The following is a 27500-nucleotide window of genomic DNA, read 5'->3' on the forward strand; positions in this document are numbered from 1 at the left end:
ACTCCTCTATCTCTACTCCTCTATCTCTATCTCTACTCCTCTATCTCTATCTCTACTCCTCTATCTCTATCTCTACTCCTCTATCTCTATCTCTACTCCTCTATCTCTCTATCTCTACTCCTCTATCTCTCTATCTCTACTCCTCTATCTCTATCTCTACTCCTCTATCACTACTCCTCTATCTCTACTCCTCTATCTCTCTATCTCTACTCCTCTATCACTACTCCTCTATCTCTACTCCTCTATCTCTACTCCTCTATCTCTCTATCTCTACTCCTCTATCTCTCTATCTCTACTCCTCTATCTCTACTCCTCTATCTCTCTATCTCTACTCCTCTATCTCTACTCCTCTATCTCTCTATCTCTACTCCTCTCTCTCTATCTCTACTCCTCTATCTCTACTCTATCTCTCTATCTCTACTCCTCTATCTCTATCTCTACTCCTCTATCTCTCTATCTCTACTCCTCTATCTCTACTCCTCTATCTCTCTATCTCTACTCCTCTATCTCTATCTCTACTCCTCTATCTCTACTCCTCTATCTCTCTATCTCTACTCCTCTATCTCTCTATCTCTACTCCTCTATCTCTATCTCTACTCCTCTATCTCTACTCCTCTATCTCTCTATCTCTACTCCTCTATCTCTATCTCTACTCCTCTATCTCTACTCCTCTATCTCTCTATCTCTACTCCTCTATCTCTCTATCTCTACTCCTCTATCTCTACTCCTCTATCTCTCTATCTCTACTCCTCTATCTCTACTCCTCTATCTCTCTATCTCTATTCCTCTATCTCTCTATCTCTACTCCTCTATCTCTACTCCTCTATCTCTCTATCTCTACTCCTCTATCTCTACTCCTCTATCTCTCTATCTCTATTCCTCTATCTCTATCTCTACTCCTCTATCTCTACTCCTCTATCTCTCTATCTCTCTATCTCTACTCCTCTATCTCTCTATCTCTACTCCTCTATCTCTACTCCTCTATCTCTCTATCTCTATTCCTCTATCTCTCTATCTCTACTCCTCTATCTCTCTATCTCTACTCCTCTATCTCTCTATCTCTACTCCTCTATCTCTACTCCTCTATCTCTACTCTATCTCTCTATCTCTACTCCTCTATCTCTATCTCTACTCCTCTATCTCTATCTCTACTCCTATATCTCTACTCCTCTATCTCTCTATCTCTACTCATCTATCTCTATCTCTACTCCACTATCTCTACTCCTCTATCTCTCTATCTCTACTCTATCTCTATCTCTACTCCTCTATCTCTCTATCTCTACTCCTCTATCTCTCTATCTCTACTCCTCTATCTCTATCTCTACTCCTCTATCTCTACTCCTCTATCTCTCTATCTCTACTCCTCTATCTCTATCTCTACTCCTCTATCTCTACTCCTCTATCTCTACTCCTCTATCTCTCTATCTCTACTCCTCTATCTCTCTATCTCTACTCCTCTATCTCTCTATCTCTACTCCTCTATCTCTACTCCTCTATCTCTACTCCTCTATCTCTACTCCTCTATCTCTATCTCTACTCCTCTCTCTCTATCTCTACTCCTCTATCTCTACTCTATCTCTCTATCTCTACTCCTCTATCTCTATCTCTACTCCTCTATCTCTCTATCTCTACTCCTCTATCTCTACTCCTCTATCTCTCTATCTCTACTCCTCTATCCCTATCTCTACTCCTCTATCTCTACTCCTCTATCTCTCTATCTCTACTCCTCTATCTCTCTATCTCTACTCCTCTATCTCTATCTCTACTCCTCTATCTCTACTCCTCTATCTCTCTATCTCTACTCCTCTATCTCTCTATCTCTACTCCTCTATCTCTCTATCTCTACTCCTCTATCTCTACTCCTCTATCTCTCTATCTCTACTCCTCTATCTCTCTATCTCTACTCCTCTATCTCTCTATCTCTACTCCTCTATCTCTCTATCTCTACTCTTCTATCTCTACTCCTCTATCTCTCTATCTCTACTCCTCTATCTCTCTATCTCTACTCTATCTCTATCTCTACTCCTCTATCTCTCTATCTCTACTCCTCTATCTCTCTATCTCTACTCTTCTATCTCTACTCCTCTATCTCTCTATCTCTACTCCTCTATCTCTCTATCTCTACTCTATCTCTACTCCTCTATCTCTCTATCTCTACTCCTCTATCTGTATCTCTACTCTATCTCTACCCCTCTGTCTCTACTCCTCTATCTCTATCTCTACTCCTCTATCTCTCTATCTCTACTCCTCTATCACTACTCCTCTATCTCTACTCCTCTATCTCTACTCCTCTATCTCTATCTCTATCTCTATCTCTACTCCTCTATCTCCTACCTGAGAGCAACAACCAACCAGTCGTTTGCAGTAGAGAGAAAAATCCACTAGATATTCAGACATCAAGGCCGACTGAGGTCTGAAGTGACGTAATTGCATCTGCAGTCTGTTTTATTCCTGGGAGGTGCAGACCTACCTGAGCTGAAATCATCCGTCGGGTTGAGCAGCGTAATAAAAGCCGTCTCAGACAGATTCATCTCAGCTGCTATCTTCTGGTACAGTTCATCCTGCAGCTCCTGTATGGATCAAAAGATAAGATGTGTTCTATACAGTCAACTCCAGCTGATTCAGATCACATCCAGTCAACTCCAAACGATTCAGATCATACACAGTCAACTCTAGCTGATTCAAATCATATACAGTCAACTCCAACCGATTCAAATCATACACAATCAACTCCAACCGATTCAAATCATATACAGTCAACTCCAACTGATTCAAATCATATACAGTCAACTCCAACCGATTCAAAATGCTGCAGCACTTTTTATTCTCTTTTTTAAATTATTTTTAATTGTATCCTTTCTTTTAGATCTGTTCACATTGTGTTTAAATGATTCATGTTTTTATCCATCTCTTTTTATGTAAATTGATTGATTTGTATGAATGGTGCTATAGAAATAAAATGCCATTGACAAAATGTCATTGACATGTACAATAACGTAAAATGAAAGGATAATCACATGAATGAAGACTAAAATTGGTTGTTTATGTATGCTATATCTGTTTTAATACTTATAGTAGCCTAAGCCAGTACAGTAGACGCAGTAAGAATAGGCTACACTTAAAAGTATAGCCTAATATCTATCAAACATACTCACATGTAAAAGTGGACAAACGGCTGCAGGATTGCCTTTAAAAGGTAGATTGGTAAATGCATCAACTGTGTATATAGGAATCTCCATAGTTGATCACTTAGATCACTCTGGTTACTTGTAAGAAATGTCCAAAATAAAACGCATGTGAATGGACTTTGGACCATGATGGCCTTCAGTAGGAGAGGCCAGAGGGCCTGGTGACGCGGGGCTATGGGGGACCGTTCCAATAGTTCCATCACCGCCTCGCCTCGCCTCCTTTCCCCTTCATCTCCCCTGAGAAAGTGACAATTAGGAGACGAAGGAGCCTATTCAACTATTAGATGTATCTAAACCGGCAACACCCTAAAATAAAGACAGTCATGTGAAGATATATGCTATAACAGACTCATATGGGGGGTTTTAAGCACTCGTGCAGGGGGTTAGAGATAACCTGGCAACTCGCGATGTAAAGTGCTTGTCTTCACCTGAGGAACGAACAAGAGACCAAAAAGAAAGATTGTGAGACCATTTTATTGTATTCCCATGATATATAGTTAATTTATTTTGTATTTACTAATATATAGAAATACAACATACAACTTGTTCTATAAACATGTTCATTTCAGAGTAGTAAACCTGCCCAGGCACGTTTGACCGTTGATGTCCTCCAGTTAGCTGGTAGCTACATGTAGCCAGCTGGTAGCTAGCTGGCTGGGTTAGCCCATTAGCACCAGCCTGCTAGCACGGATAGGCAGCTAGCTAGCTATGGTCACGAAAGCACAATCGTTGTGGCTAATAACACAAAATAATACCCAGCTAGCACAGGTCCCAGATCTGTTTATATTTACCACAGCCTAACAGCAGTCAGCTAGCCTGAGCTAGTTAGCTAGCCGATAACTGGACAGTGTTTAGAGGTTAAACGGAGCCGTGCAGAAACAGCTCAAACTAGAACATGAGCTACCGGTGCCTAACTAGCCTGATAGCCTGATAGCCTGCTGTAGCTAGCTAGCTAATGTCTCCAAAGAAGAGCCCAACCCACTGCTATTGAGACATGTTATTGTCAGAGACTGAGACTGAGACTGAGACTTGTCTCCAATCTGATAACTGCGTAAACGCATCATAGAAACAATGTGGTCAAACACATTCCTAATGAAACAGTCACAGCTGGGCCTCATCCAGCTAGCTAGGGGGGGGTCGTCTTTTCTCTACATGGTTTTGTCCTTCTCGTGTCCTAGTTGTCCTTCTCGTGTCCTAGTTGTCCTTCTCGTGTCCTAGTTGTCCTTCTCGTGTCCTAGTTGTCCTTCTTGTGTCCTAGTTGTCCTTCTCGTGTCCTAGTTGTCCTTCTCGTGTCCTAGTTGTCCTTCTCGTGTCCTAGTTGGCCAGAGGAAGGGAGGATGATGAATGACGAGGGCCATGTGGTGCGGATCCGGGGCCTTCCTTGGTCCTGCACCCAGGAGGAGGTCGCCAGCTTCTTCTCTGGTCAGTAGAATGATGGGTACACACTTAAACACACTCATCACTCATGTACTACACTTAAACACAGCATCCTCATCACTCTCACGTACTACACTACCCTCATCACTCATATACTACACTACCACAGCATCCTCATCACTCTCATATACTACACTACCACAACATCCTCATCACTCATATACTACACTACCACAGCATCCTCATCACTCTCATATACTACACTACCACAGCATCCTCATCACTCATATACTACACTACCACAACATCCTCATCACTCTCATATACTACACTACCACAGCATCCTCATCACTCTCATATACTACACTACCACAACATCCTCATCACTCTCATATACTACACTACCACAGCATCCTCATCACTCTCATATACTACACTACCACAGCATCCTCATCACTCATATACTACACTACCACAACATCCTCATCACTCTCATGTACTACACTTTAAGAAAAAAAAGAAAAGAGCTTGCACACTGACATAAAAAAGTGCATCCCCCACAGTGCAGGTTGAGAAACATACACTTTTAGGTAGCACTCTTATTTAGTACACCACTATGTTTTGAAAGATTCAGAATATATTTTAGCATCCTAACCTCAGTGTGGACATTCCCTTTGCCTCATGTCAGTGTGCCAGCTCCTTCCAGTGTGATCAAAATATATTTTTGGACTAGTTGAAAAGAGCGCAAACTATTTTTCTATTTTATATACTTATTTATTATTTTTTTTACCACCCCTAAATGCCACACCCCTACATATGGGGGGGGGGGGTGGAAGTATTGAGCCGTGTGTGAACAGCGTGTGTCCCTCTGACAGATTGTGACATCGTGGGGAAGGTGAATGGAGTGTGTTTCACCTTCTCTAAAGAAGGCCGGCCCAGTGGGGAGGCCTTTGTTGAGCTGAAGACAGCAGAGGACTTTAAGAGTGCCATCGCCAAGGACCGCAAATACATGGGACACCGCTACATAGAAGGTAGAGGACGCCTGACCCGCTGTCCACGAGCTACTAACCCTACTAACCCTACTAACCCTACCCTAACCCTACCCTAACCCTACCCTAACCCTACCCTAACCCTACCCTAACCCTACCCTAACCCTACCCTAACCCTACTAACCCTACCCTAACCCTACTAACCCTACCCTAACCCTACTAACCCTACTAACCCTACCCTAACCCTACTAACCCTACCCTAACCCTACTAACCCTACTAACCCTACCCTAACCCTACTAACCCTACCCTAACCCTACTAACCCTACTAACCCTACTAACCCTACCCTAACCCTACTAACCCTACTAACCCTACCCTAACCCTACTAACCCTACCCTAACCCTACTAACCCTACTAACCCTACCCTAACCCTACTAACCCTACCCTAACCCTACTAACCCTACTAACCCTACCCTAACCCTACTAACCCTACCCTAACCCTCTAACACAGTTAAACAGCCGTAGACGGGGAGAATAATGAATGGGTCTAGTCTAACACAGTTAAACAGCCATAGACAGGGGGAATAATGAATGGGTCTAGTCTAACACAGTTAAACAGCCATAGACGGAGAATAATGAATGGCTCGTCTGCTGGACGTCACTCAAGTTGTCCTCTCGCTCTCCCTGCGTCTCCCTCACCCCGTCTTTTCATCGCTCCATCCCCCTTTCTTTGTCCCTGTCTTTTCATCACTCTCCATCCCCCTGTCCTCATCTCTCTCCACCCCCCTGTCCTCGTCCATGTCCTCGTGTGCGTCCCCTGCCTCGGCCCCTGCTCCCCCTGCGTCCTGCAGTGTTCAAGTCCAACCGCAGTGAGATGGACTGGGTGCTGAAGCGCAGCGGGCCGGCCGACTACGACAGCTGCAGCGGCTGCATGCTGCGTCTGCGCGGGCTGCCCTTCGGCTGCAGCAAGGAGGAGATCGTCCAGTTCTTCTCCGGTACATTCCGCTCCACGCCCCCTCACTCACCTGCAGACAGATGCTACAGATTTACCTTTAACTACTGTAGGCCTTGAGATGACAGGGTTATTGATTGATGTAGTAGGATTATGAGACAAGTAAGTACATGACGAGGAGACGCTAGGAGACGCTAGCGAGGTCTAGTTCATCTTTGGCCCTGAGAACATGTGGTGATTTACTGCTGCTGGAAGTTAGACTTGATGTAATTTGAACCCATATTGTTATTGAATATTTCTGGTTATTTTGGGATGGTTTCCTGTCCAGAAGTGTAACTCAAAGCTAAGTCACACCATGTTTTGGGCCAATCCTGCTTTGAATGTCTGCGTGTCCCGATGTTACTCTATTCAATGTAACTGTATGATGTCTCAGCATTGTTCTGTAGCTTAACAATTGTACTGTAAGTTAGCAGTGTTCATGACAGAGATATCACCCTGACGTAATACTTTAGAGGGGGATTGGGGGAATGGGGGGTGGACGAGGGTGAAGTTGCCCCAGGACTCTGCTCTAGCGTGTGATCTGGGTACGCCGGGCCTAGACCAGGTCTGGGGGCAGCTGAGCCCTCGGGTGTGTGGGATTGTCCAGATGGGTCTGTGTGTCAGCCTGTTAACTCTCCCCCCCCTGTGGGGTTATCTGTCCTTGGGTTAAAGGGTTGAGAATCGTGCCAAATGGGATTACATTGCCGATGGACTACCAGGGGAGGAGCACAGGGGAAGCCTTCGTGCAGTTTGCCTCAAAGGAGATAGCAGAACAGGCTCTGGGGAAACACAAGGAAAGGATAGGGCACAGGTGGGACAGACTGGGAGAACGGGGCTGGGTCGGGAGGGCGGGGCTGCTGGCTCATTCATCCTGCCTCTGCACTTAAACATGCTATGATCATTCATAAGTTAAATACTACACCTGGACTGCAGGGTTGCTGTTATGTTCTTATTCTGGACACCTAGCTGTCATTCATGTGTGTGTGTCATAGTTCAGAGGGGGGAGGGGATTGAGTAGTAATGTAGATATGTTCATACTAGACTATCCACGGCCTGCGTGCCGAAGCCCAAGCCCTCTGTTAAACAGCGTCATGCTGTGTGTCCTGTCTGATGTCATCTCCATCATGTTCGGGAGCCCCACTGCGCTCCTCTAAGCGCCCCCCTGTCCCCCCCCCAGATACATAGAGATCTTTAAGAGCAGCCGGAATGAGATCCGGGCGTACTACGAGCTTCCCCGCCGGGGGGGCGTGGCCCAGAGACCCAGCCCCTACGACAGACCCATGATGACCCGCGGGGGGTTCTTTGGGCCCGGGCCCGGCCGGGGGGGCGGCCTGCTGGACCAGATACGCAGCGGAGGAGGGTACAGCGGAGGTAGGCCCTGTTGGTTTGGTTTAGTCCACATCGCTTTGGTTTAGTCCAGATCGCTTTGGTTTAGTCCAGATCGCTCTTGAAAAAGAGGCATCATTGAGATTAAAATCTATCTGGTATAAAGGATTTGATTGATTGGTTGATTGATTTTACTGTCATTCCTACTTTGGTTTAGTCCAGTCCAGCGGTGTTTTTTCAGTCATTCCTATCATCTCTCTCTCTCCCTCCCTCCCTCCCTCTCTCCCCCTCTCTCTCTCTCTCTCTCTCTCACCCTTCCTCTCCCTCTCTCTCTCTCTCTCTCTCTCTCTCTCTCTCCCTCTCCAGGTTATGGAGGGTTTGATAACTACAACGGCTTCAGTAACTACTGCTTTGGCAACGGCATGTTTGATGAGAGGGTGAGAGGTGAGCGAGGGAGAGGTGAGTTCTGCTTCCTGGGTCTACATGGCCAATCACAACACCTCATTTTACATCACAAAACAGGAAGTTACACGCGTAGCTACGCCTGCAGCTAATAAACCTCAGTTCAGGAAAGCCGCAGTACCACACCTTCTACCAGGGGGCACTATGGGGTCATTCTGAGAGAACTTCCACATTCGCCCTTCGTTTAATCCTAGTCATGTAAACAATGTAGAGAAGGACACGCTGATTCTGTGTGTGTTTTGGCAGAAGTGTGTCACCAGTGCATTGTGCTCATGCAGATAGAAATCTCATGACCTTGTGGAGGTCATATTATTTACCTGCCGCCCTCTGTCTAAAGTCAAAGAATGTGGAAGATATGGAATGCTAGTTCTGGTAGAGGGACAACAATCTCTCAAAGCTCAGCTCCTCCTGCTCCTCTAACGTCTTGACTGCTGAGTTTATGGGTCACGAAGCAGCCTTTTACTTTGAGCCTTTTTGAGAATGTGTGTGTGTGTTGTGTGCAGGTATGGGAGGTCATGGCTACGGCGCAGGAGAAGCCAGTTCCGGGTTTCACAGCGGACATTTTGTCCACATGAGGGGTCTGCCGTTCCGCGCCACTGAGGGGGACATCGCTAACGTAGGTGAACCTCAGACCCCAACCATCAATCCACCATGTCTTCCTACTAGATCATGACATCCCAGTACTTCCTGTGTGTGTGTGTGTGTGTGTGTAGTTCTTCTCTCCGTTGAGTCCTGTGCGGGTGCACATTGACGTTGGGCCGAACGGGAAGTCGACCGGGGAGGCAGACGTGGAGTTCCGCTCTCATGAAGACGCCGTGTCGGCCATGTCTAAAGACAAGAACCACATGCGTACGTCCAACCCTCCTCCTACCCCTCCTCCTGCTGTAGTCACCCTCCTCCTACCCCTACCCCTCCTCCTACCCCTCCTCCTACCCCTCCTCCTACCCTTCACCCTCCTCCTCCCCATCTCACTGTTTATCTGTCTGTCTGTCTGTCTGTCTCACTGTTCATCTGCCTGCTGGCCGTAACGTCCCTCCCTCTCTCTCTCTCTCTCTCTCTCTCTCTCTCTCTCCAGAACACCGCTATATAGAACTGTTCCTCAACTCAACCGCTAGTGGAGCTTCAGATATGGGTGAGTGTCTCACCCACGTGTGTGTGTGTGTGTGTGTCTGTGTGTGAGCGAGCAGCCAGTCTGAGGTTGTGTGATTAGCCAGTCTGAGGTGGGGTCAGGGGTCAGGGTCAGGGAAACTCACGCTGTTTCTGAACCCGTCTCTCTCTGTCAGGACGCGGTGGTTTCTATGGTAACTCCGCCAGCGCGGGCGCGAGGGCCAGCGGACTGCGAGGGGTCTTCTGAAGAGGCGCCGCTCTGGGGTCTTCTGAAGAGGGCGCCGCTCCGGGGCCAACCAAACATTTGTTGAAGATTTGTTTTGTATTTGAATGTTTTCACTTGTTCATGAAAGTACTTAGTTAGAATATCTTCCAGTCTTAAAGAGTGGAATTAAAACAAATCTATATATTTGCGCTGTTGCATAGGAAAAGGAGCAGCGATTGTACATTTTACTGAATACATTTTATATTTAATTCTCTCGCTGTCTCATGAGTACAAATGTTGTCAAGCTGCCGTTGTTGTTCTGGAGAATTGGCCATCCTACCTCAAGTAAGTACTTTAATGTAAGACTAAGAGTCAGACAGGTAAGACAGATTCAGACAGGTAAGATTCAGACAGGTGGAAATCAATGCATTGGTCAATTGTGGTTAAATGTCAGTTATGTATTTAATCAAAACAGATTGAAAGGCAAAATACATAGTTGGCACAGAATTCATCAGTACTATGCAAAACTGGCATCATTTAGTGAACAGAGACTATTGTTCAATCTATTCTCTATACAGTATGTCAATACTGTGCAAATAATATCAATACTCATTGATTATGAGATGTACCACATCTCGAAAATCATTACTTCCAGTTTTTGAATATAAATTGTAAACATCGTTTTTCTGATTGAATACAAAACAAAGTATACAGCGAATGTAAAATTAACTTAAGTGGTTACATACAAATTAAACATGCGCTGTACATGAAATTCTCGGCCACTTCTGAGTACCGACACTTTAAAGAACATTCAGGTCAAATAATGTGCATAAAAAGATATAAATACTCTGAAATTAATATTTGTCCACATAAGAAGGAATACAAGATTGGCAAACGTCCACGTAGTTTGTGTGACGTTAGCATAACTAAAGTAAGAGGTCAAGACATCGCTCTGCTTCCCAGTCTGTCAGTAATCAAGCGCTCAACACGGCTTCCTGTCTCAAGGTTCAAAGCAGCAGAGGACATATTAGTGCTCTTGATAACATACATGTGTATTATGATAACATACATGTATTATGTTAACATACGTGTGTCTATACTGTACCATGCAGAGACAAACCCATCAAAGGGACCCATAGTTTGGCTTGTTAGAGGCATGTGGGTAAAACAGTTAGAACCGGCCACAGTCTAGAGGAACCACACACCACCACTAGAACCAGCCACAGTCTAGAGGAACCACACACCACCACTAGAACCAGCCAGTCTAGAGAACTCACACACCACCACTAGAACCAGCCACAGTCTAGAGGAACCACACACCACCACTAGAACCAGCCAGTCTAGAGAACTCACACACCACCACTAGAACCAGCCAGTCTAGAGAACTCACACACCACCACTAGAACCAGCCAGTCTAGAGGAACCACACACCACCACTAGAACCAGCCAGTCTAGAGGAACCACACACCACCACTAGAACCAGCCAGTCTAGAGAACTCACACACCACCACTAGAACCAGCCAGTCTAGAGAACTCACACACCACCACTAGAACCAGCCAGTCTAGAGAACTCACACACCACTAGAACCAGCCAGTCTAGAGAACTCACACACCACCACTAGAACCAGCCAGTCTAGAGAACTCACACACCACCACTAGAACCAGCCAGTCTAGAGAACTCACACACCACCACTAGAACCAGCCAGTCTAGAGAACTCACACACCACCACTAGAACCAGCCAGTCTAGAGAACTCACACACCACTAGAACCAGCCAGTCTAGAGAACTCACACACCACCACTAGAACCAGCCAGTCTAGAGAACTCACACACCACCACTAGAACCAGCCAGTCTAGAGAACTCACACACCACTAGAACCAGCCAGTCTAGAGAACTCACACACCACCACTAGAACCAGCCAGTCTAGAGAACTCACACACCACTAGAACCAGCCAGTCTAGAGAACTCACACACCACCACTAGAACCAGCCACAGTCTAGAGAACTCACACACCACCACTAGAACCAGCCAGTCTAGAGAACTCACACACCACCACTAGAACCAGCCAGTCTAGAGAACTCACACACCACCACTAGAACCAGCCAGTCTAGAGAACTCACACACCACTAGAACCAGCCAGTCTAGAGAACTCACACACCACCACTAGAACCAGCCAGTCTAGAGAACTCACACACCACCACTAGAACCAGCCAGTCTAGAGAACTCACACACCACTAGAACCAGCCAGTCTAGAGAACTCACACACCACCACTAGAACCAGCCACAGTCTAGAGAACTCACACACCACCACTAGAACCAGCCAGTCTAGAGAACTCACACACCACCACTAGAACCAGCCAGTCTAGAGAACTCACACACCACCACTAGAACCAGCCAGTCTAGAGAACTCACACACCACCACTCCACAGACATGGCCGGGGGGCTCCAGGTGGAGTTGTATTGTGAGCATTTGGTGCAGATCATCAGTTTTGAATTGTGCAGCCTGACAGCAATGAGGATGACCTGGAACACGCTGCCTGTCCCAAAGACCCTAACCCTAGTCACTGAGGAACAGACCCTAGTCACTGAGGAACAGACTCAACGTCACTACCTCACACTACAGCAGACGCACCCCTCAGAGCTGCAGGGTTCTACAGACTAGCGTAGGAGCAGGGTTCTACAGACTAGCGTAGGAGCAGGGTTCTACAGGCTAGCGTAGGAGCAGGGTTCTACAGGCTAGCGTAGGAGGGTGAAGCAGGCAGGGTTCTACAGACTAGCATAGGAGGTTGAAGCAGGCTAATTCCTAGAACCTTAGTGTCCTTTTACATTTCATTTTTGAGGTGACGCCAAAAGCCAGAGACACCAAGTAGAATGTAAACAATCCTTTGTGATAAGTCCAACTAGCTCCTGTCGGGAGGAAGTGGGTGGAGTTAAAGCTGTGTGGGTGTGGCCGGGCCGGGGAAGGGGCGTGTCTCACGTGGCGTTGGATGAGCAGCGCTGCAGGAGGAGGGCGTGGCACGTGTCGCAGACTCGGACTGGCTTGGGCGAGGCAGGAAGAGGAAGCTCGTTGTCGGAGCAGGCGTTGCAGAAAATCTCCCCGCAGTTCCGGCAGTGGTGCTGCGGACGGATGACACGTCATCAGAGGCGAGGCAGGGGGCGGTCTGTGTGAGACATGACGCTGCCGGTGTGGCCCCGCCCCCTGCCGCTGTGGCCCCGCCCCCCACCGCCCGCCCCTACCTACCTTCCGCCTGGAGATGGAGAACTCCTTCTCACACAGTTTACAATGCGTGGCTTCCTTGTCCTTCAGCCAAACCTGTCCCCCCTGAAACATAGACTCTTTACATAAGATCCACACAAATACTCCTGCATGTGTCAACTAGATGCTGCTGACACTACTTGCAGTTGCAAGAGATCAATATGGACCGTTTTCACCTGCTGATTTCATCATCATTCTCTGGGTTTTTCCTGCATAGAGGATTTCTCCCCAGAGATTCTAGTCAGAGCCAAAGGAAAATCACCAAATGGCAAAATGCTAAAAATTTTGAAATAGCAATTCAAATCCTCTCTGTGTCTGATAGCATGTTTCAACTGCAGCCCATCCCTCTTTCTTGCATTGTCCATGGTTTGGACCACTAGTAATCTAGATCATTAATAGACAGGTTATCAGTATCTTAAACATTTTGGCTTCATATCCACTTTGTGTCATGTCGGGGGATTTCCCACGATTGTGAAAAGACTCTTGAGTGAGAGTGAAACCCAGCAGTCTGAACCATACGGACGGTGTGGAGATACTCACCTGAAGTGCTTTATTCGCCTCCTTGATGTCTTCAATTTTAAGCTTTGATCTGCCATGAGAATAAAGACATTCATTCATACTGTCCGTATATATATATGTATGTATGTATGTATGTATGTATGTATGTGTTATCCCAGTGAAGTGTGGGTGGAGGTGATAATGGTGCCTCAGTACTCATATGTATGCATGTCTGTAGATGTTAAAGGTGATAATTGTCTTAAAGGTGATAATAGTCTGTAGATGTTAAAGGTGATAATGAGCCTCAGTACTCGCTGAGTTTGCAGCCCAGCTCCTCCAGGGCCTGCTCCTGCTCCTCACACATCCCCTTCAGCTGCTGGTTCTCATCCTGCAGACGGTGGAACTCCTAGAGAACCACACACACACACACAGAACAGGATATCACACACCTGGACACACACACAGAACAGGATATCACACACCTGGACACACAGAACAGGATATCACACACCTGGACACACAGAACAGGATATCACACACCTGGACACACACAGAACAGGATATCACACACCTGGACACACACAGAACAGGATATCACACACACAGAACAGGATATCACACACCTGGACACACAGAACAGGATATCACACACAGAACAGGATATCACACACCTGGACACACACACAGAACAGGATATCACACACCTGGACACACACACAGAACAGGATATCACACACCTGGACACACAGAACAGGATATCACACACCTGGACACACAGAACAGGATATCACACACCTGGACACACACAGAACAGGATATCACACACCTGGACACACACAGAACAGGATATCACACACACAGAACAGGATATCACACACCTGGACACACAGAACAGGATATCACACACAGAACAGGATATCACACACCTGGACACACACAGAACAGGATATCACACACACAGAACAGGATATCACACACCTGGACACACAGAACAGGATATCACACACAGAACAGGATATCACACACCTGGACACACACAGAACAGGATATCACACACACAGAACAGGATATCACACACCTGGACACACAGAACAGGATATCACACACAGAACAGGATATCACACACACAGAACAGGATATCACACACCTGGACACACAGAACAGGATATCACACACAGAACAGGATATCACACACCTGGGCCCAATCCCAATGTCCCCCCTAAACCCTCAAGCCCTGAGCCCTCACAGACTTATTGACGTCACCTGGTGAAGTGATCGAGTGCGCGAGGCTGCAAGGGCTCGAATTGGTATAACAAGGAATGGGACAGCACTTGTGACATCACATTACGTTGACGTGAAAACATATTTCTTACTATTGTGGGCGTGGGGCTTTTTTTTAAATCAATTTGTAAATTGTACATGTTTTTCTTGTAGGCCTTCGTGTAAATTAATTTTGGCTGAGTCAAATCCCCTTTACATTATCAGAACTCTCTGTGTTACCCTCAAAACATTTGTTCAACTTGAAATCATTTCATTTTGTGGTCATATGCGATCGCATCTGCGATCAAATATCAACCCAACCCAGTATTTGTTAGTAGGATCGCATCGATCCTACATTACTGCCTGTGATTCTTGTTTGTGATGAATCCAAAAGTATTAACTTAAGAATGATAATATATTATGTATACACATTCCTGCACCTCACAACTCTTTCCATATTCATGTAGGAAATCTCAATTCAAAGAACACTGCACCGAAATGGGTAATTAATGTCATACTGCTTTTAACTGGGCAATCATATGATTTAGAGCAACAGAAATCGATGTAAATTATAACCATAGCCTACATATTTTCAAGCAAATCACATTATACAAACCCATGGGGTTAATAACCCATACTTAAAAATAATCAAACCAAATTAATTATAAGGCTACTTGTGCAGATAAGCAAGTCCAGCTGAAAACATGAAAACATATTTTGTTCTGTAACGTGAACGTTACGGTTGGTTGATCTGTCCGTGCTTGTTTATTGGCTGTTCTTAAGGTAACCCTGTGTTTCACGTCACGACGCTATGAACTGTGGGTAATTCCCTTGGGCTAAGTCTGCAGAAATGCAGACTTACGGGAAGGGGCCATAAAGGGCTCAAAATGGCTGCCGGAGAGCCCTCACGCACTTGCCGAGTTGACATTGGGACACCCCTAAGCCCTCGCGGACTTCGCGGGAGCGCGCCCTTAAGTCTGCGAGTCTGCAAGGGTGGACATTGGGACTGGGCCCTGGACACACACACACTCTCTCTCTCTCTCTCACACACTCACCTTCTTCAGTCCGTTGATCTGCAAGGCCTCGGCGCTGAGCTGGGCCACCGCATCTCTCTCTCGCTCCAGATCGTTTAGTAATGTCTGGCGCCATTCCTTCTCGATCTTCAGGTCTGTCTCCAGCTGTTGCCTACAACAACAGCGACTGTGTTAGGAGTGATATGGTCAACAACTACACCTCAAACCTGCACCATCAACAACTACACCTCAAACCTTCATCAGAGGTGATTGTGAATGAGAACTAACAGAAGCTATTAGAATGGGTGGTTTGGAGTCACAGTGTTAGAATAAGAACGTTAGATAATCAAGAACTTTTATCCCAGAAGGCACACAGTGATAACAGCTGTATGTGTTTGAGGGTGAGGGTTAGGGTTAGGGTGAGGGTCAGGGGTTAGGGTTAGGGTTAGGGTCAGGTCTGTCTACTCACAGCTGCTTCTCTCTCTGGACGATGCGTCTCTGTAGGCTGTATGTGTTTGAGTGTGAGTGTTAGGGTTAGGGTTAGGGTCAGGGTTAGTGTGAGTGTTAGGGTGAGGGTGAGGGTCAGGGTCAGGTCTGTCTACTCACAGCTGCTTCTCTCTCTGGACGATGTGTCTCTGCAGGCTGTCCGCCTTGTTTGAGAATTCCTGCTTGAACTTACGAGCTCCGTCCTCGGCCGTCCAGCGGTCGCGCTCCGCCTCCTGTAATCTGGCGTAATTAAACCAACCGGGTAAAACTCAGGCTCCAGGCCGGGGGGGAGGGGGGGGCTATGGCACAAACTGGCAGCGAAAAAAAGGGGGAGGGGCCAAGCACCTACAGGCAAGCCAATAGGGGAGGAGAATGGCCAAGACCAGGAAGTAGGATGTTTCTATGGGTAGGTTCCACGATGAGGAGGTCCTGCTGTGTTCGCTTCACTACGCTCTTTAACAAAACCAAGGGTTCCCTCACAGAGTCACACCACAAGCAGCATTTCAAAACATCTAACTTTATTGTTCCACGTGATAAACGAGAGTTGTTATTCTATGCTTTAAAGGCTATATTTACTCTGACGAATATGACTCAGTGGATTATCATCATTATTACAGTAGCACAGGAACGGGATGCACCACAAAACCTTCAGGTGGACAAAGTTAGTCTTCAACCTACAACAGATACAAAAACCAAGGAACTACTTATCAAAGACCAGTCCACACTGGGAGCAAACCATACTGTGTGTGTGTGTGCGTGTGTGCGTGTGTGTGTGTGTGTGTGTGTGCGTGTGTGCTCAGAAGGAGATGTCCTTGACTAGCTTGTACTGGTGCTCTGTATCAGCGCTAGCACACTTTACAAACGACATGGCTAGCGTGCGCGTCTGGTTTAACAAGTCCTTATCACTGGTCACATGACGAGAGGTAGACCAGAGATAGGAAGAACAGGGTGTGTAGCAGCAGAAGAAGAAGAAGAAAAGAGGAGTGTAATGATAGAGAGATGGATTAAATCAAATGAATGAACAGAGGGCAAAAGATGGATGCCATGAGGGAAGAGGAACACAAAAGGGGAAAGAAGGATCAATATCACTGATCTTCATGTCACCAAAACGCCCGAGGAAACTGTTACGCAACGCATTCCTAAAGTCTCCCAAACGAGATGGCAATCAACCAATGGGAGGAAGAGAGGGAGGGGTGGTCTATGTTGATTGGGTCATGACAAAGCTAAGGGGTGCAATCGCATCAACCAACCAGCTTACAGCCAATTAAAACACTCCAAAATGCTTGGCCACACGGTGAGACACTCATAACAAACACAGTGACATGCAGAAACACAGCGGTTCACATGCAGCATTAACGGACTGTTCACCAGCCACACCACACCCAGGAGCTGTGAGGAGGTTGGGTTTAAACTAGACCATGTGACCAGTCAGGTCAGCCTGGAGAGAACATCCTGATCTCCTCACATTCAGTCTGGACTTCCCCCTACTTAGAACGATTATTCTCAGATCAAGTTGTGACCGGGCCAATCGGGGACTGTGTTCTGACTGCTGTTCTCCCAGTAGAACGCAGCCCCTGATTGGTTCCCGTAGTTGATGCGTGAAAATGAAATACGGTTCGCTGGAAAAACAGTCTCCCGAAGCAACAAGCGGCAACGTTAACGTTAGTGAATAAACAGCCACAAGTGAAGTTATTGCAGAAATAGACTCAATTACAACAATTAAGCAGGAACAAGAGTGTGCACTAGTGGAGTTTCTCGGAGGAGACGTTTTCGACATCCAACCGGATTTTCCAAAAGTTTTGTTAAGCTGATTGACTGACGGAGTTTTGACTGACGGAGTTTTGACTGACGGAGTTTTGACTGACGGAGTTTTGACTGACGGAGTTTTGACTGAAGGAGTTTTGACTGAAGGAGTTTTGACTGAAGGAGTTTTGACTGAAGGAGTTTTGACTGAAGGAGTTTTGACTGAAGGAGTTTTGACTGAAGGAGTTTTGACTGACGGAGTTTTGACTGAAGGAGTTTTGACTGAAGGAGTTTTGACTGAAGGAGTTTTGACTGAAGGAGTTTTGACTGAAGGAGTTTTGACTGACGGAGTTTTGACTGAAGGAGTTTTGACTGAAGGAGTTTTGACTGAAGGAGTTTTGACTGAAGGAGTTTTGACTGAAGGAGTTTTGACTGACAGAGTTTTGACTGACGGAGTTTTGACTGAAGGAGTTTTGACTGACAGAGTTTTGACTGAAGGAGTTTTGACTGAAGGAGTTTTGACTGACGAGTTTTGACTGATGGAGTTTTGACTGAAGGAGTTTTGACTGATGGAGTTTTGACTGACGAGTTTTGACTGAAGGAGTTTTGACTGACAGAGTTTTGACTGAAGGAGTTTTGACTGAAGGAGTTTTGACTGACAGAGTTTTGACTGAAGGAGTTTTGACTGAAGGAGTTTTGACTGAAGGAGTTTTGACTGAAGGAGTTTTGACTGAAGGAGTTTTGACTGAAGGAGTTTTGACTGAAGGAGTTTTGACTGACGGAGTTTTGACTGAAGGAGTTTTGACTGAAGGAGTTTTGACTGAAGGAGTTTTGACTGAAGGAGTTTTGACTGACGGAGTTTTGACTGACGGAGTTTTGACTGACGGAGTTTTGACTGAAGGAGTTTTGACTGAAGGAGTTTTGACTGAAGGAGTTTTGACTGAAGGAGTTTTGACTGACGGAGTTTTGACTGACGGAGTTTTGACTGAAGGAGTTTTGACTGAAGGAGTTTTGACTGACGGAGTTTTGACTGAAGGAGTTTTGACTGACGGAGTTTTGACTGACGGAGTTTTGACTGACGGAGTTTTGACTGAAGGAGTTTTGACTGAAGGAGTTTTGACTGAAGGAGTTTTGACTGAAGGAGTTTTGACTGAAGGAGTTTTGACTGACAGAGTTTTGACTGACGGAGTTTTGACTGAAGGAGTTTTGACTGACAGAGTTTTGACTGAAGGAGTTTTGACTGAAGGAGTTTTGACTGACGAGTTTTGACTGATGGAGTTTTGACTGAAGGAGTTTTGACTGATGGAGTTTTGACTGACGAGTTTTGACTGAAGGAGTTTTGACTGACAGAGTTTTGACTGAAGGAGTTTTGACTGAAGGAGTTTTGACTGAAGGAGTTTTGACTGAAGGAGTTTTGACTGAAGGAGTTTTGACTGAAGGAGTTTTGACTGAAGGAGTTTTGACTGACGGAGTTTTGACTGAAGGAGTTTTGACTGAAGGAGTTTTGACTGAAGGAGTTTTGACTGAAGGAGTTTTGACTGACGGAGTTTTGACTGACGGAGTTTTGACTGACGGAGTTTTGACTGAAGGAGTTTTGACTGAAGGAGTTTTGACTGAAGGAGTTTTGACTGAAGGAGTTTTGACTGACGGAGTTTTGACTGACGGAGTTTTGACTGACGGAGTTTTGACTGACGGAGTTTTGACTGACAGAGTCAAGGCCAGTATTAACGCCGTGGCCCACAACACTGTAATAGTTGGAGATGGGGGAAGGCCAGACGGATCTGCGCAGTGAGACTGCATGTGAGACCAGGACGGTCTCTCCAGACCAGACAGAGAGACGGAGGAGTGGCCATCTTACCTCTGCTCCAGTTGTTTCATGGTTGCCGTGATCTGATTGGTCTTCTCCTCCAGGCGACTGATCATGTCGTTCTTCTGTTTCATGCCGTCATCGGACGTCTGTCAGAGAGCAACACGATACGTCTGACATCATCACGATACATCTGACATCATCACAATATGTCTGACATCAGCACGATACGTCTGACGTCAGCACGCATCACTGATATTACCGGACCGAATAGAGGTCTGTGTGGGATGAGGTCTGTGTGGTATGTGGTCTGTGTGGTATGAGGACTGTGTGGGATGAGGTCTGTGTGGGATGAGGTCTGTGTGGGATGAGGTCTGTGTGGGATGAGGTCTGTGTGGTATGAGGACTGTGTGGGATGAGGTATGTGTGGTATGAGGACTGTGTGGGATGAGGTCTGTGTGGGATGAGGTCTGTTTCATTGTGGTATGAGGTCTGTGTGGGATGAGGTCTGTGTGGGATGAGGTCTGTGTGGTATGAGGACTGTGTGGGATGAGGTCTGTGTGGTATGAGGACTGTGGGATGAGGTCTGTGTGGGATGAGGTCTGTGTGGGATGAGGTCTGTTTAATTGTGGTATGAGGTCTGTGTGGGATGAGGTCTGTGTGGGATGAGGTCTGTGTGGGATGAGGTCTGTGTGGTATGAGGACTGTGTGGGATGAGGTCTGTGTGGGATGAGGTCTGTTTCATTGTGGTATGAGGTATGTGTGGGATGAGGTCTGTGTGGGATGAGGTCTGTGTGGTATGAGGTCTGTGTGGGATGAGGTCTGTGTGGTATGAGGTCTGTGTGGTATGAGGTCTGTGTGGTATGAGGTCTGTGTGGGATGAGGTCTGTGTGGGATGAGGTCTGTGTGGGATGAGGTCTGTGTGGGATGAGGTCTGTCGCCAAGGCTAGCATGAAGGACCGGTCATATCATGTTACGGTGAGTTAGCATCATAAGTGAGCCTATTATGGTTAGGGGTTAAGGTTAGGGGTTAAGGTTAGGGGTTAAGGTTAGGGTTACGGACCAGTAAGAATAGCCAGGCGCACCTGCGGATCAGACCAGCTAAGACCAGTCTGACCAGCTAATACCATGCTGACCAGCTAAGACTTGATCAGACCATCCTAACCAGCTAAGACTTGATCAGACCATCCTAACCAGCTAAGACTTGATCAGACCATCCTAACCAGCTAAGACTTGATCAGACCATCCTAACCAGCTAAGACTTGATCAGACCATCCTAACCAGCTAAGACTTGATCAGACCATCCTAACCAGCTAAGACTTGATCAGACCATACTGACCAGCTAAGACTTGATCAGACCATCCTAACCAGCTAAGACTTGATCAGACCATCCTAACCAGCTAAGACTTGATCAGACCATCCTAACCAGCTAAGACCATCCTAACTACTATCATTGGACTACCATCATTGGACTACTATCATTTGGATATAGAAGAGACTGTAATGCTAGCTCCAGCCTCGGCAATGTGATCTGGTGTTTCTGGTCTGGCCAGAGGCAGGGAGGGGTGGGCTCAGGGCAGGGAGGGGTGGGCTCAGGGCAGGGAGGGGTGGGCTCAGGGCGGGGAGGGCTCAGGGAGGGGTGGGCTCAGGGAGGGGTGGGCTCAGGGCGGGGAGGGCTCAGGGAGGGGTGGGCTCAGGGCGGGTCAGGTGTTTCTGGGCTGACCAGAGGCAGGGAGGGGTGGGCTCAGGGCGGGGAGGGGTGGGCTCAGGGCGGGACCCTCTACCTGCATCTTCTGGTACATCTCCACGTTGATGGCCTTGACCTCGTCCAGCTGGTGCCGTAGACCAATCAGAGTGTCCTGTTTCTCGTGGATGTCCTTCTCCAGCAGCTTCATGGCCAGCTCCATCTCCTGCTTCATGCTCACCTGCACCACCAGCTCATTCTCCACATCCTGGGGGACGAGAAACGCTGCTAACTAACCACTACTAGTTAGTCCTGACTCTCTGCTAACTAACCACTACTAGTTAGTCCTGACTCTGCTAACTAACCACTACTAGTTAGTCCTGACTCTAACTAACCACTACTAGTTAGTCCTGACTCTGCTAACTAACCACTACTAGTTAGTCCTGACTCTCTGCTAACTAACCACTACTAGTTAGTTCTGACTCTGCTAACTAACCACTACTAGTTAGTTCTGACTCTGCTAACTAACCACTACTAGTTAGTTCTGACTCTGCTAACTAACCACTACTAGTTAGTCCTGACTCTGCTAACTAACCACTACTAGTTAGTTCTGACTCTGCTAACTAACCACTACTAGTTAGTCCTGACTCTGCTAACTAACCACTACTAGTTAGTTCTGACTCTAACTAACCACTACTAGTTAGTCCTGACTCTGCTAACTAACCACTACTAGTTAGTCCTGACTCTGCTAACTAACCACTACTATTTAGTTCTGACTCTCTGCTAACTAACCACTACTAGTTAGTTCTGACTCTAACTAACCACTACTAGTTAGTTCTGACTCTGCTAACTAACCACTACTAGTTAGTTCTGACTCTGCTAACTAACCACTACTAGTTAGTCCTGACTCTGCTAACTAACCACTACTAGTTAGTTCTGACTCTAACTAACCACTACTAGTTAGTTCTGACTCTGCTAACTAACCACTACTAGTTAGTTCTGACTCTGCTAACTAACCACTACTAGTTAGTCCTGACTCTGCTAACTAACCACTACTAGTTAGTTCTGACTAACTAACCACTACTAGTTAGTCCTGACTCTGCTAACTAACCACTACTAGTTAGTCCTGACTCTCTGCTAACTAACCACTACTAGTTAGTTCTGACTCTGCTAACTAACCACTACTAGTTAGTCCTGACTCTGCTAACTAACCACTACTAGTTAGTTCTGACTCTGATAACTAACCACTACTAGTTAGTTCTGACTCTGCTAACTAACCACTACTAGTTAGTTCTGACTCTGCTAACTAACCACTACTAGTTAGTCCTGACTCTGCTAACTAACCACTACTAGTTAGTTCTGACTCTCTGCTAACTAACCACTACTAGTTAGTCCTGACTCACTGCTAACTAACCACTACTAGTTAGTTCTGACTCTAACTAACCACTACTAGTTAGTCCTTACTCTCTGCTAACTAACCACTACTAGTTAGTTCTGACTCTAACTAACCACTACTAGTTAGTCCTGACTCTGCTAACTAACCACTACTAGTTAGTCCTGACTCTGCTAACTAACCACTACTAGTTAGTCCTGACTCTGCTAACTAACCACTACTATTTAGTTCTGACTCTCTGCTAACTAACCACTACTAGTTAGTTCTGACTCTAACTAACCACTACTAGTTAGTTCTGACTCTGCTAACTAACCACTACTAGTTAGTTCTGACTCTGCTAACTAACCACTACTAGTTAGTCCTGACTCTGCTAACTAACCACTACTAGTTAGTTCTGACTCTAACTAACCACTACTAGTTAGTTCTGACTCTGCTAACTAACCACTACTAGTTAGTCCTGACTCTGCTAACTAACCACTACTAGTTAGTCCTGACTCTCTGCTAACTAACCACTACTAGTTAGTTCTGACTCTGCTAACTAACCACTACTAGTTAGTCCTGACTCTGCTAACTAACCACTACTAGTTAGTTCTGACTCTGATAACTAACCACTACTAGTTAGTTCTGACTCTGCTAACTAACCACTACTAGTTAGTTCTGACTCTGCTAACTAACCACTACTAGTTAGTCCTGACTCTGCTAACTAACCACTACTAGTTAGTTCTGACTCTCTGCTAACTAACCACTACTAGTTAGTCCTGACTCACTGCTAACTAACCACTACTAGTTAGTCCTTACTCTCTGCTAACTAACCACTACTAGTTAGTTCTGACTCTAACTAACCACTACTAGTTAGTTCTGACGCTAATTCTGATTCTAACTAACCACTACTAAACAGAGACAGACAGACAGACAGACAGACAGACAGACAGACAGACAGACAGACCTGCCGTAGCTGACACTCCTCTCTCAGCTGTCTCCGGGCATCATTGTACATCTGGTCCAGCCCCTGGCGAGACTGCTTATAGGTGTCCCTCTCCACGTCCACGTCCCCCTGCGTCACCTGGCCAATCACAGCACCAGAACTTCAGTTACAGCAAATCTGATTGGCTGAAGTAAGGGTTATGTGGGGTGAATGTGATGTTGGTGGTATTTTGTCTATATGTGTACTAATGTACATGGTGGTGGAAGGTGTGTATACTGTATAAATGAATATATATAAATGAATATATAATTCAGGCCATTTCAGTGTGCAAAACATCTCTATTGGGTCTGGTTCTGGTTCCAGCGTTTACTGGGTGAGACCCAGGCAGGTTAAAGTTCAAGTCCCACTGATTTATCACACCTGAGTGCCGCGCTCGGGAATCATTTGGTGATTTAACCCCCCAAGTCCAACCCTTGATGCTGAGTGCCAAGCAGGGAGGCAGTGGGTCCCATTTTTATAGTCTTTGGTATCACCCGGCCGGGGATCGAACCCACAACCTCCCAGTCTCTGGGCGGACACTCTACCACTAGGCCACAGAGCTGGTTCTGGTTCCGGTACCTCCAGGTGCTGCTGGGCCTTCATCAGGATGAGGCTGTTCTCGCTCCTCAGCTGGTGGTTCTCCTCCTGCAGCTTGATGATGTTGTTCTTGGCGATCGCCAGCTGCAACCACAGGGACCAATCACATCAGTCTGCGGGTCACTGACACGGACCAATCATATCAGTCTACGGGTCACTGACACGGACCAATCACATCAGTCTACGGGTCACTGACACGGACCAATCACATCAGTCTACGGGTCACTGACTCGGACCAATCACATCAGTCTACGGGTCACTGACACGGACCAATCACATCAGTCTACGGGTCACTGACTCGGACCAATCACATCAGTCTACGGGTCACTGACACGGACCAATCACATCAGTCTACGGGTCACTGACACGGACCAATCACAGCAGGCCAAAAGCTACTACCTCAGCCCAGTGTATGGAGTGTTTGGGTAGGTAGGTAGGTTTGTACAGTGGGTACAGTACGTGCGTGCTATCCTACCTCCTCTATGAGTTTAGAGTTGGATTTCTCCAGCGAGTCCACCCTGCCTTGTAAACCGTGCACTGTGGAACTGACACACACAGACGGATCTTTAGTTCCGTGCCAAAGGTCAAAGGTTCCAGCTCACACCAACACATCTCCCTTTGTCTCAAGACTCACTTCAGTTGTCTGTTTAATTCTTCCACATAGTTCTTTTGGTCCAAAATGGCCGCTATTTGACTGTTTCTGTCGAGGACAAATGAGAAAGTCATCAACAACGGTTAGAATAGAATAGAAAAGATTTGATTAAATTAGATAATATTAGAATAGGATAGAAAGGTTTCTTAGCCATGTGTGAGGGTTAGGGTGAGGGTGAGGGTGAGGGTTAGGGTGAGGGGTTAGGGTAGGGTTAGGGTTAGGGTTAGTACGGGTCCAGTCAGGGTTAGGGTTAGAGTTAGGGTTAGAGAGCTGATTGGTGGGGTGAGGGGGGGGTGTTTAGAGAGCTGATTGGTGGGGTGAGGGGGGTGTGTTTAGAGAGCTGATTGGTGGGGTGAGGGGGGTGTGTTTAGAGAGCTGATTGGTGGGGTGAGGGGGGGGTGTTTAGAGAGCTGATTGGTGGGGTGAGGGGGGTGTGTTTAGAGAGCTGATTGGTGGGGGTGTGTTTAGAGAGCTGATTGGTGGGGGTGAGGGGGGGGTGTTTAGAGAGTTGATTGGTGGGGGTGAGGGGGGTGTGTTTAGAGAGTTGATTGGTGGGGTGAGGGGGGTGTTTAGAGAGCTGATTGGTGGGGTGAGGGGGGTGTGTTTAGAGAGCTGATTGGTGGGGGTGAGGTGTGTGTTTAGAGAGCTGATTGGTGGGGTGGGGGGGGTGTTTAGAGAGCTGATTGGTGGGGTGAGGGGGGTGTGTTTAGAGAGCTGATTGGTGGGGTGAGGGGGGTGTGTTTAGAGAGCTGATTGGTGGGGGTGAGGGGGGGGTGTTTAGAGAGTTGATTGGTGGGGGTGTGTTTAGAGAGTTGATTGGTGGGGTGAGGGGGGTGTTTAGAGAGCTGATTGGTGGGGTGAGGGGGGTGTGTTTAGAGAGTTGATTGGTGGGGTGAGGGGGGTGTTTAGAGAGCTGATTGGTGGGGTGAGGGGGGTGTTTAGAGAGTTGATTGGTGGGGTGAGGGGGTGTGTTTAGAGAGCTGATTGGTGGGGTGAGGGGGGTGTTTAGAGAGTTGATTGGTGGGGTGAGGGGGGTGTGTTTAGAGAGTTGATTGGTGGGGTGAGGGGGGTGTGTTTAGAGAGCTGATTGGTGGGGTGAGGGGGGTGTGTTTAGAGAGCTGATTGGTGGGGTGAGGGGGGTGTGTTTAGAGAGCTGATTGGTGGGGTGAGGGGGGTGTGTTTAGAGAGCTGATTGGTGGGGTGAGGGGGGTGTGTTTAGAGAGCTGATTGGTGGGGTGAGGGGGGTGTGTTTAGAGAGCTGATTGGTGGGGTGAGGGGGGTGTGTTTAGAGAGCTGATTGGTGGGGTGAGGGGGGTGTTTAGAGAGCTGATTGGTGGGGTGGGGGGGGTGTTTAGAGAGCTGATTGGTGGGGTGAGGGGGGTGTGTTTAGAGAGCTGATTGGTGGGGTGAGGGGGGTGTGTTTAGAGAGCTGATTGGTGGGGTGAGGGGGGTGTTTAGAGAGTTGATTGGTGGGGTGAGGGGGTGTGTTTAGAGAGCTGATTGGTGGGGTGAGGGGGTGTGTTTAGAGAGCTGATTGGTGGGGTGAGGGGGGTGTTTAGAGAGTTGATTGGTGGGGTGAGGGGGGTGTTTAGAGAGCTGATTGGTGGGGTGAGGGGGGTGTTTAGAGAGCTGATTGGTGGGGGTGAGGGGGTGTGTTTAGAGAGCTGATTGGTGGGGGTGAGGGGGGGGTGTTTAGAGAGCTGATTGGTGGGGTGAGGGGGGTGTTTAGAGAGCTGATTGGTGGGGTGAGGGGGGTGAGGGGTGATTGGTGGGGTGAGGGGGGGGTGTTTAGAGAGCTGATTGGTGGGGGTGAGGGGTGTGTTTAGAGAGTTGATTGGTGGGGTGAGGGGGGTGTGTTTAGAGAGTTGATTGGTGGGGGTGAGGGGTGTGTTTAGAGAGCTGATTGGTGGGGTGAGGGGGGTGTGTTTAGAGAGTTGATTGGTGGGGTGAGGGGGGTGTGTTTAGAGAGCTGATTGGTGGGGTGAGGGGGGTGTGTTTAGAGAGTTGATTGGTGGGGTGAGGGGGTGTGTTTAGAGAGCTGATTGGTGGGGTGAGGGGGGTGTGTTTAGAGAGCTGATTGGTGGGGTGAGGGGGTGTGTTTAGAGAGCTGATTGGTGGGGTGAGGGGGTGTGTTTAGAGAGCTGATTGGTGGGGTGAGGGGGTGTGTTTAGAGAGTTGATTGGTGGGGTGAGGGGGGTGTTTAGAGAGCTGATTGGTGGGGTGAGGGGGGGGTGTTTAGAGAGCTGGCGCTGCTGGTCTACCTCTCCTCACTCCTGTAGTCATCGATGTCGTTCTTCAGGTACATGGAGAAGTCGATGACGCCCACCTGAGATGAACACACAACGAGCAGATGAAGCCCCGCCCTTATAGATGGAGCCCCGCCCTTATAGATGGTGCCCCGCCCTTATAGATGGAGCCCCGCCCTTATAGATGGTCTATAGATGCTCAGCAAACTATCAAAAAACACTCTGAGCTTTCAAAAATGTTCTCTAAGGTCCTCTCC

At 47.2% G+C, this 27500-nt stretch overlaps 3 protein-coding genes across 8 annotated transcripts in view; 1 reads left to right on the forward strand and 2 right to left on the reverse strand.

Annotated features, from left to right (window-relative positions):
* The window catches only part of LOC311318636 (phenazine biosynthesis-like domain-containing protein), an 8780-nt gene extending 5488 nt beyond the window's left edge, over positions 1-3292 (reverse strand). For all 3 annotated transcript variants that reach the window (XR_014630809.1, XR_014630810.1, XM_084450018.1), the window contains exons 1-2: positions 3156-3292; positions 2471-2570 (exon numbers count right to left, since the gene is read on the reverse strand). Coding sequence is in view for 1 of the 3 variants with exons in the window: in XM_084450018.1 (XP_084306144.1) it covers positions 2471-2570; positions 3156-3239 (184 nt within the window). In the remaining 2 variants the exon portion in view is untranslated. The remainder of the gene's footprint in view (positions 1-2470; positions 2571-3155) is intronic.
* Positions 3293-3627: 335 nt separating this feature from the next.
* hnrnph3 (heterogeneous nuclear ribonucleoprotein H3 (2H9)) lies at positions 3628-9869 on the forward strand. Its single transcript, XM_084452040.1, has 11 exons — positions 3628-3650; positions 4507-4610; positions 5441-5596; positions 6405-6548; positions 7217-7355; positions 7722-7915; positions 8237-8329; positions 8836-8948; positions 9046-9181; positions 9408-9464; positions 9616-9869. Exons 2-11 carry the CDS (start codon positions 4526-4528, stop codon positions 9684-9686), a joined length of 1188 nt encoding a protein of 395 aa, XP_084308166.1. The 5' UTR covers positions 3628-3650; positions 4507-4525; the 3' UTR covers positions 9687-9869.
* Positions 9870-11893: 2024 nt separating this feature from the next.
* The window catches only part of rufy2 (RUN and FYVE domain containing 2), a 27188-nt gene continuing 11581 nt past the window's right edge, over positions 11894-27500 (reverse strand). For 2 of the 4 annotated variants that reach the window (XM_084456011.1, XM_084456010.1), the window contains 13 exons: positions 27259-27323; positions 24980-25045; positions 24821-24890; positions 24328-24429; positions 23731-23847; positions 21492-21659; positions 19759-19856; positions 16278-16397; positions 15714-15843; positions 13710-13804; positions 13441-13489; positions 12886-12966; positions 11894-12761 (listed from right to left, as the gene is read on the reverse strand). In XM_084456011.1, the coding sequence (XP_084312137.1) occupies positions 12618-12761; positions 12886-12966; positions 13441-13489; positions 13710-13804; positions 15714-15843; positions 16278-16397; positions 19759-19856; positions 21492-21659; positions 23731-23847; positions 24328-24429; positions 24821-24890; positions 24980-25045; positions 27259-27323 (1305 nt within the window). In that variant the 3' untranslated portion in view covers positions 11894-12617. Of the gene's footprint in view, positions 12762-12885; positions 12967-13440; positions 13490-13709; positions 13805-15713; positions 15844-16277; positions 16398-16435; positions 17063-19758; positions 19857-21491; positions 21660-23730; positions 23848-24327; positions 24430-24820; positions 24891-24979; positions 25046-27258; positions 27324-27500 lie in introns of those variants that run through there. The other 2 variants (XR_014630969.1, XM_084456012.1) reach the window with 2 other exon arrangements.

The sequence above is a fragment of the Borostomias antarcticus genome, assembly GCF_949987555.1.
Source record: "Borostomias antarcticus genome assembly, chromosome: 2".
NCBI lineage: Eukaryota > Metazoa > Chordata > Actinopteri > Stomiiformes > Stomiidae > Borostomias > Borostomias antarcticus.

Bases quoted from the DNA above. Each gene is read 5' to 3' on its own strand.
- hnrnph3 (XM_084452040.1), top strand. From the start codon at position 4,526: ATGATGAATGACGAGGGCCATGTGGTGCGGATCCGGGGCCTTCCTTGG. The intron at 4,611-5,440 runs GTCAGTAGAATG...TCCCTCTGACAG, and splicing joins GGTCGCCAGCTTCTTCTCTG to ATTGTGACATCGTGGGGAAG. The intron at 6,549-7,216 runs GTACATTCCGCT...CTTGGGTTAAAG, and splicing joins GATCGTCCAGTTCTTCTCCG to GGTTGAGAATCGTGCCAAAT.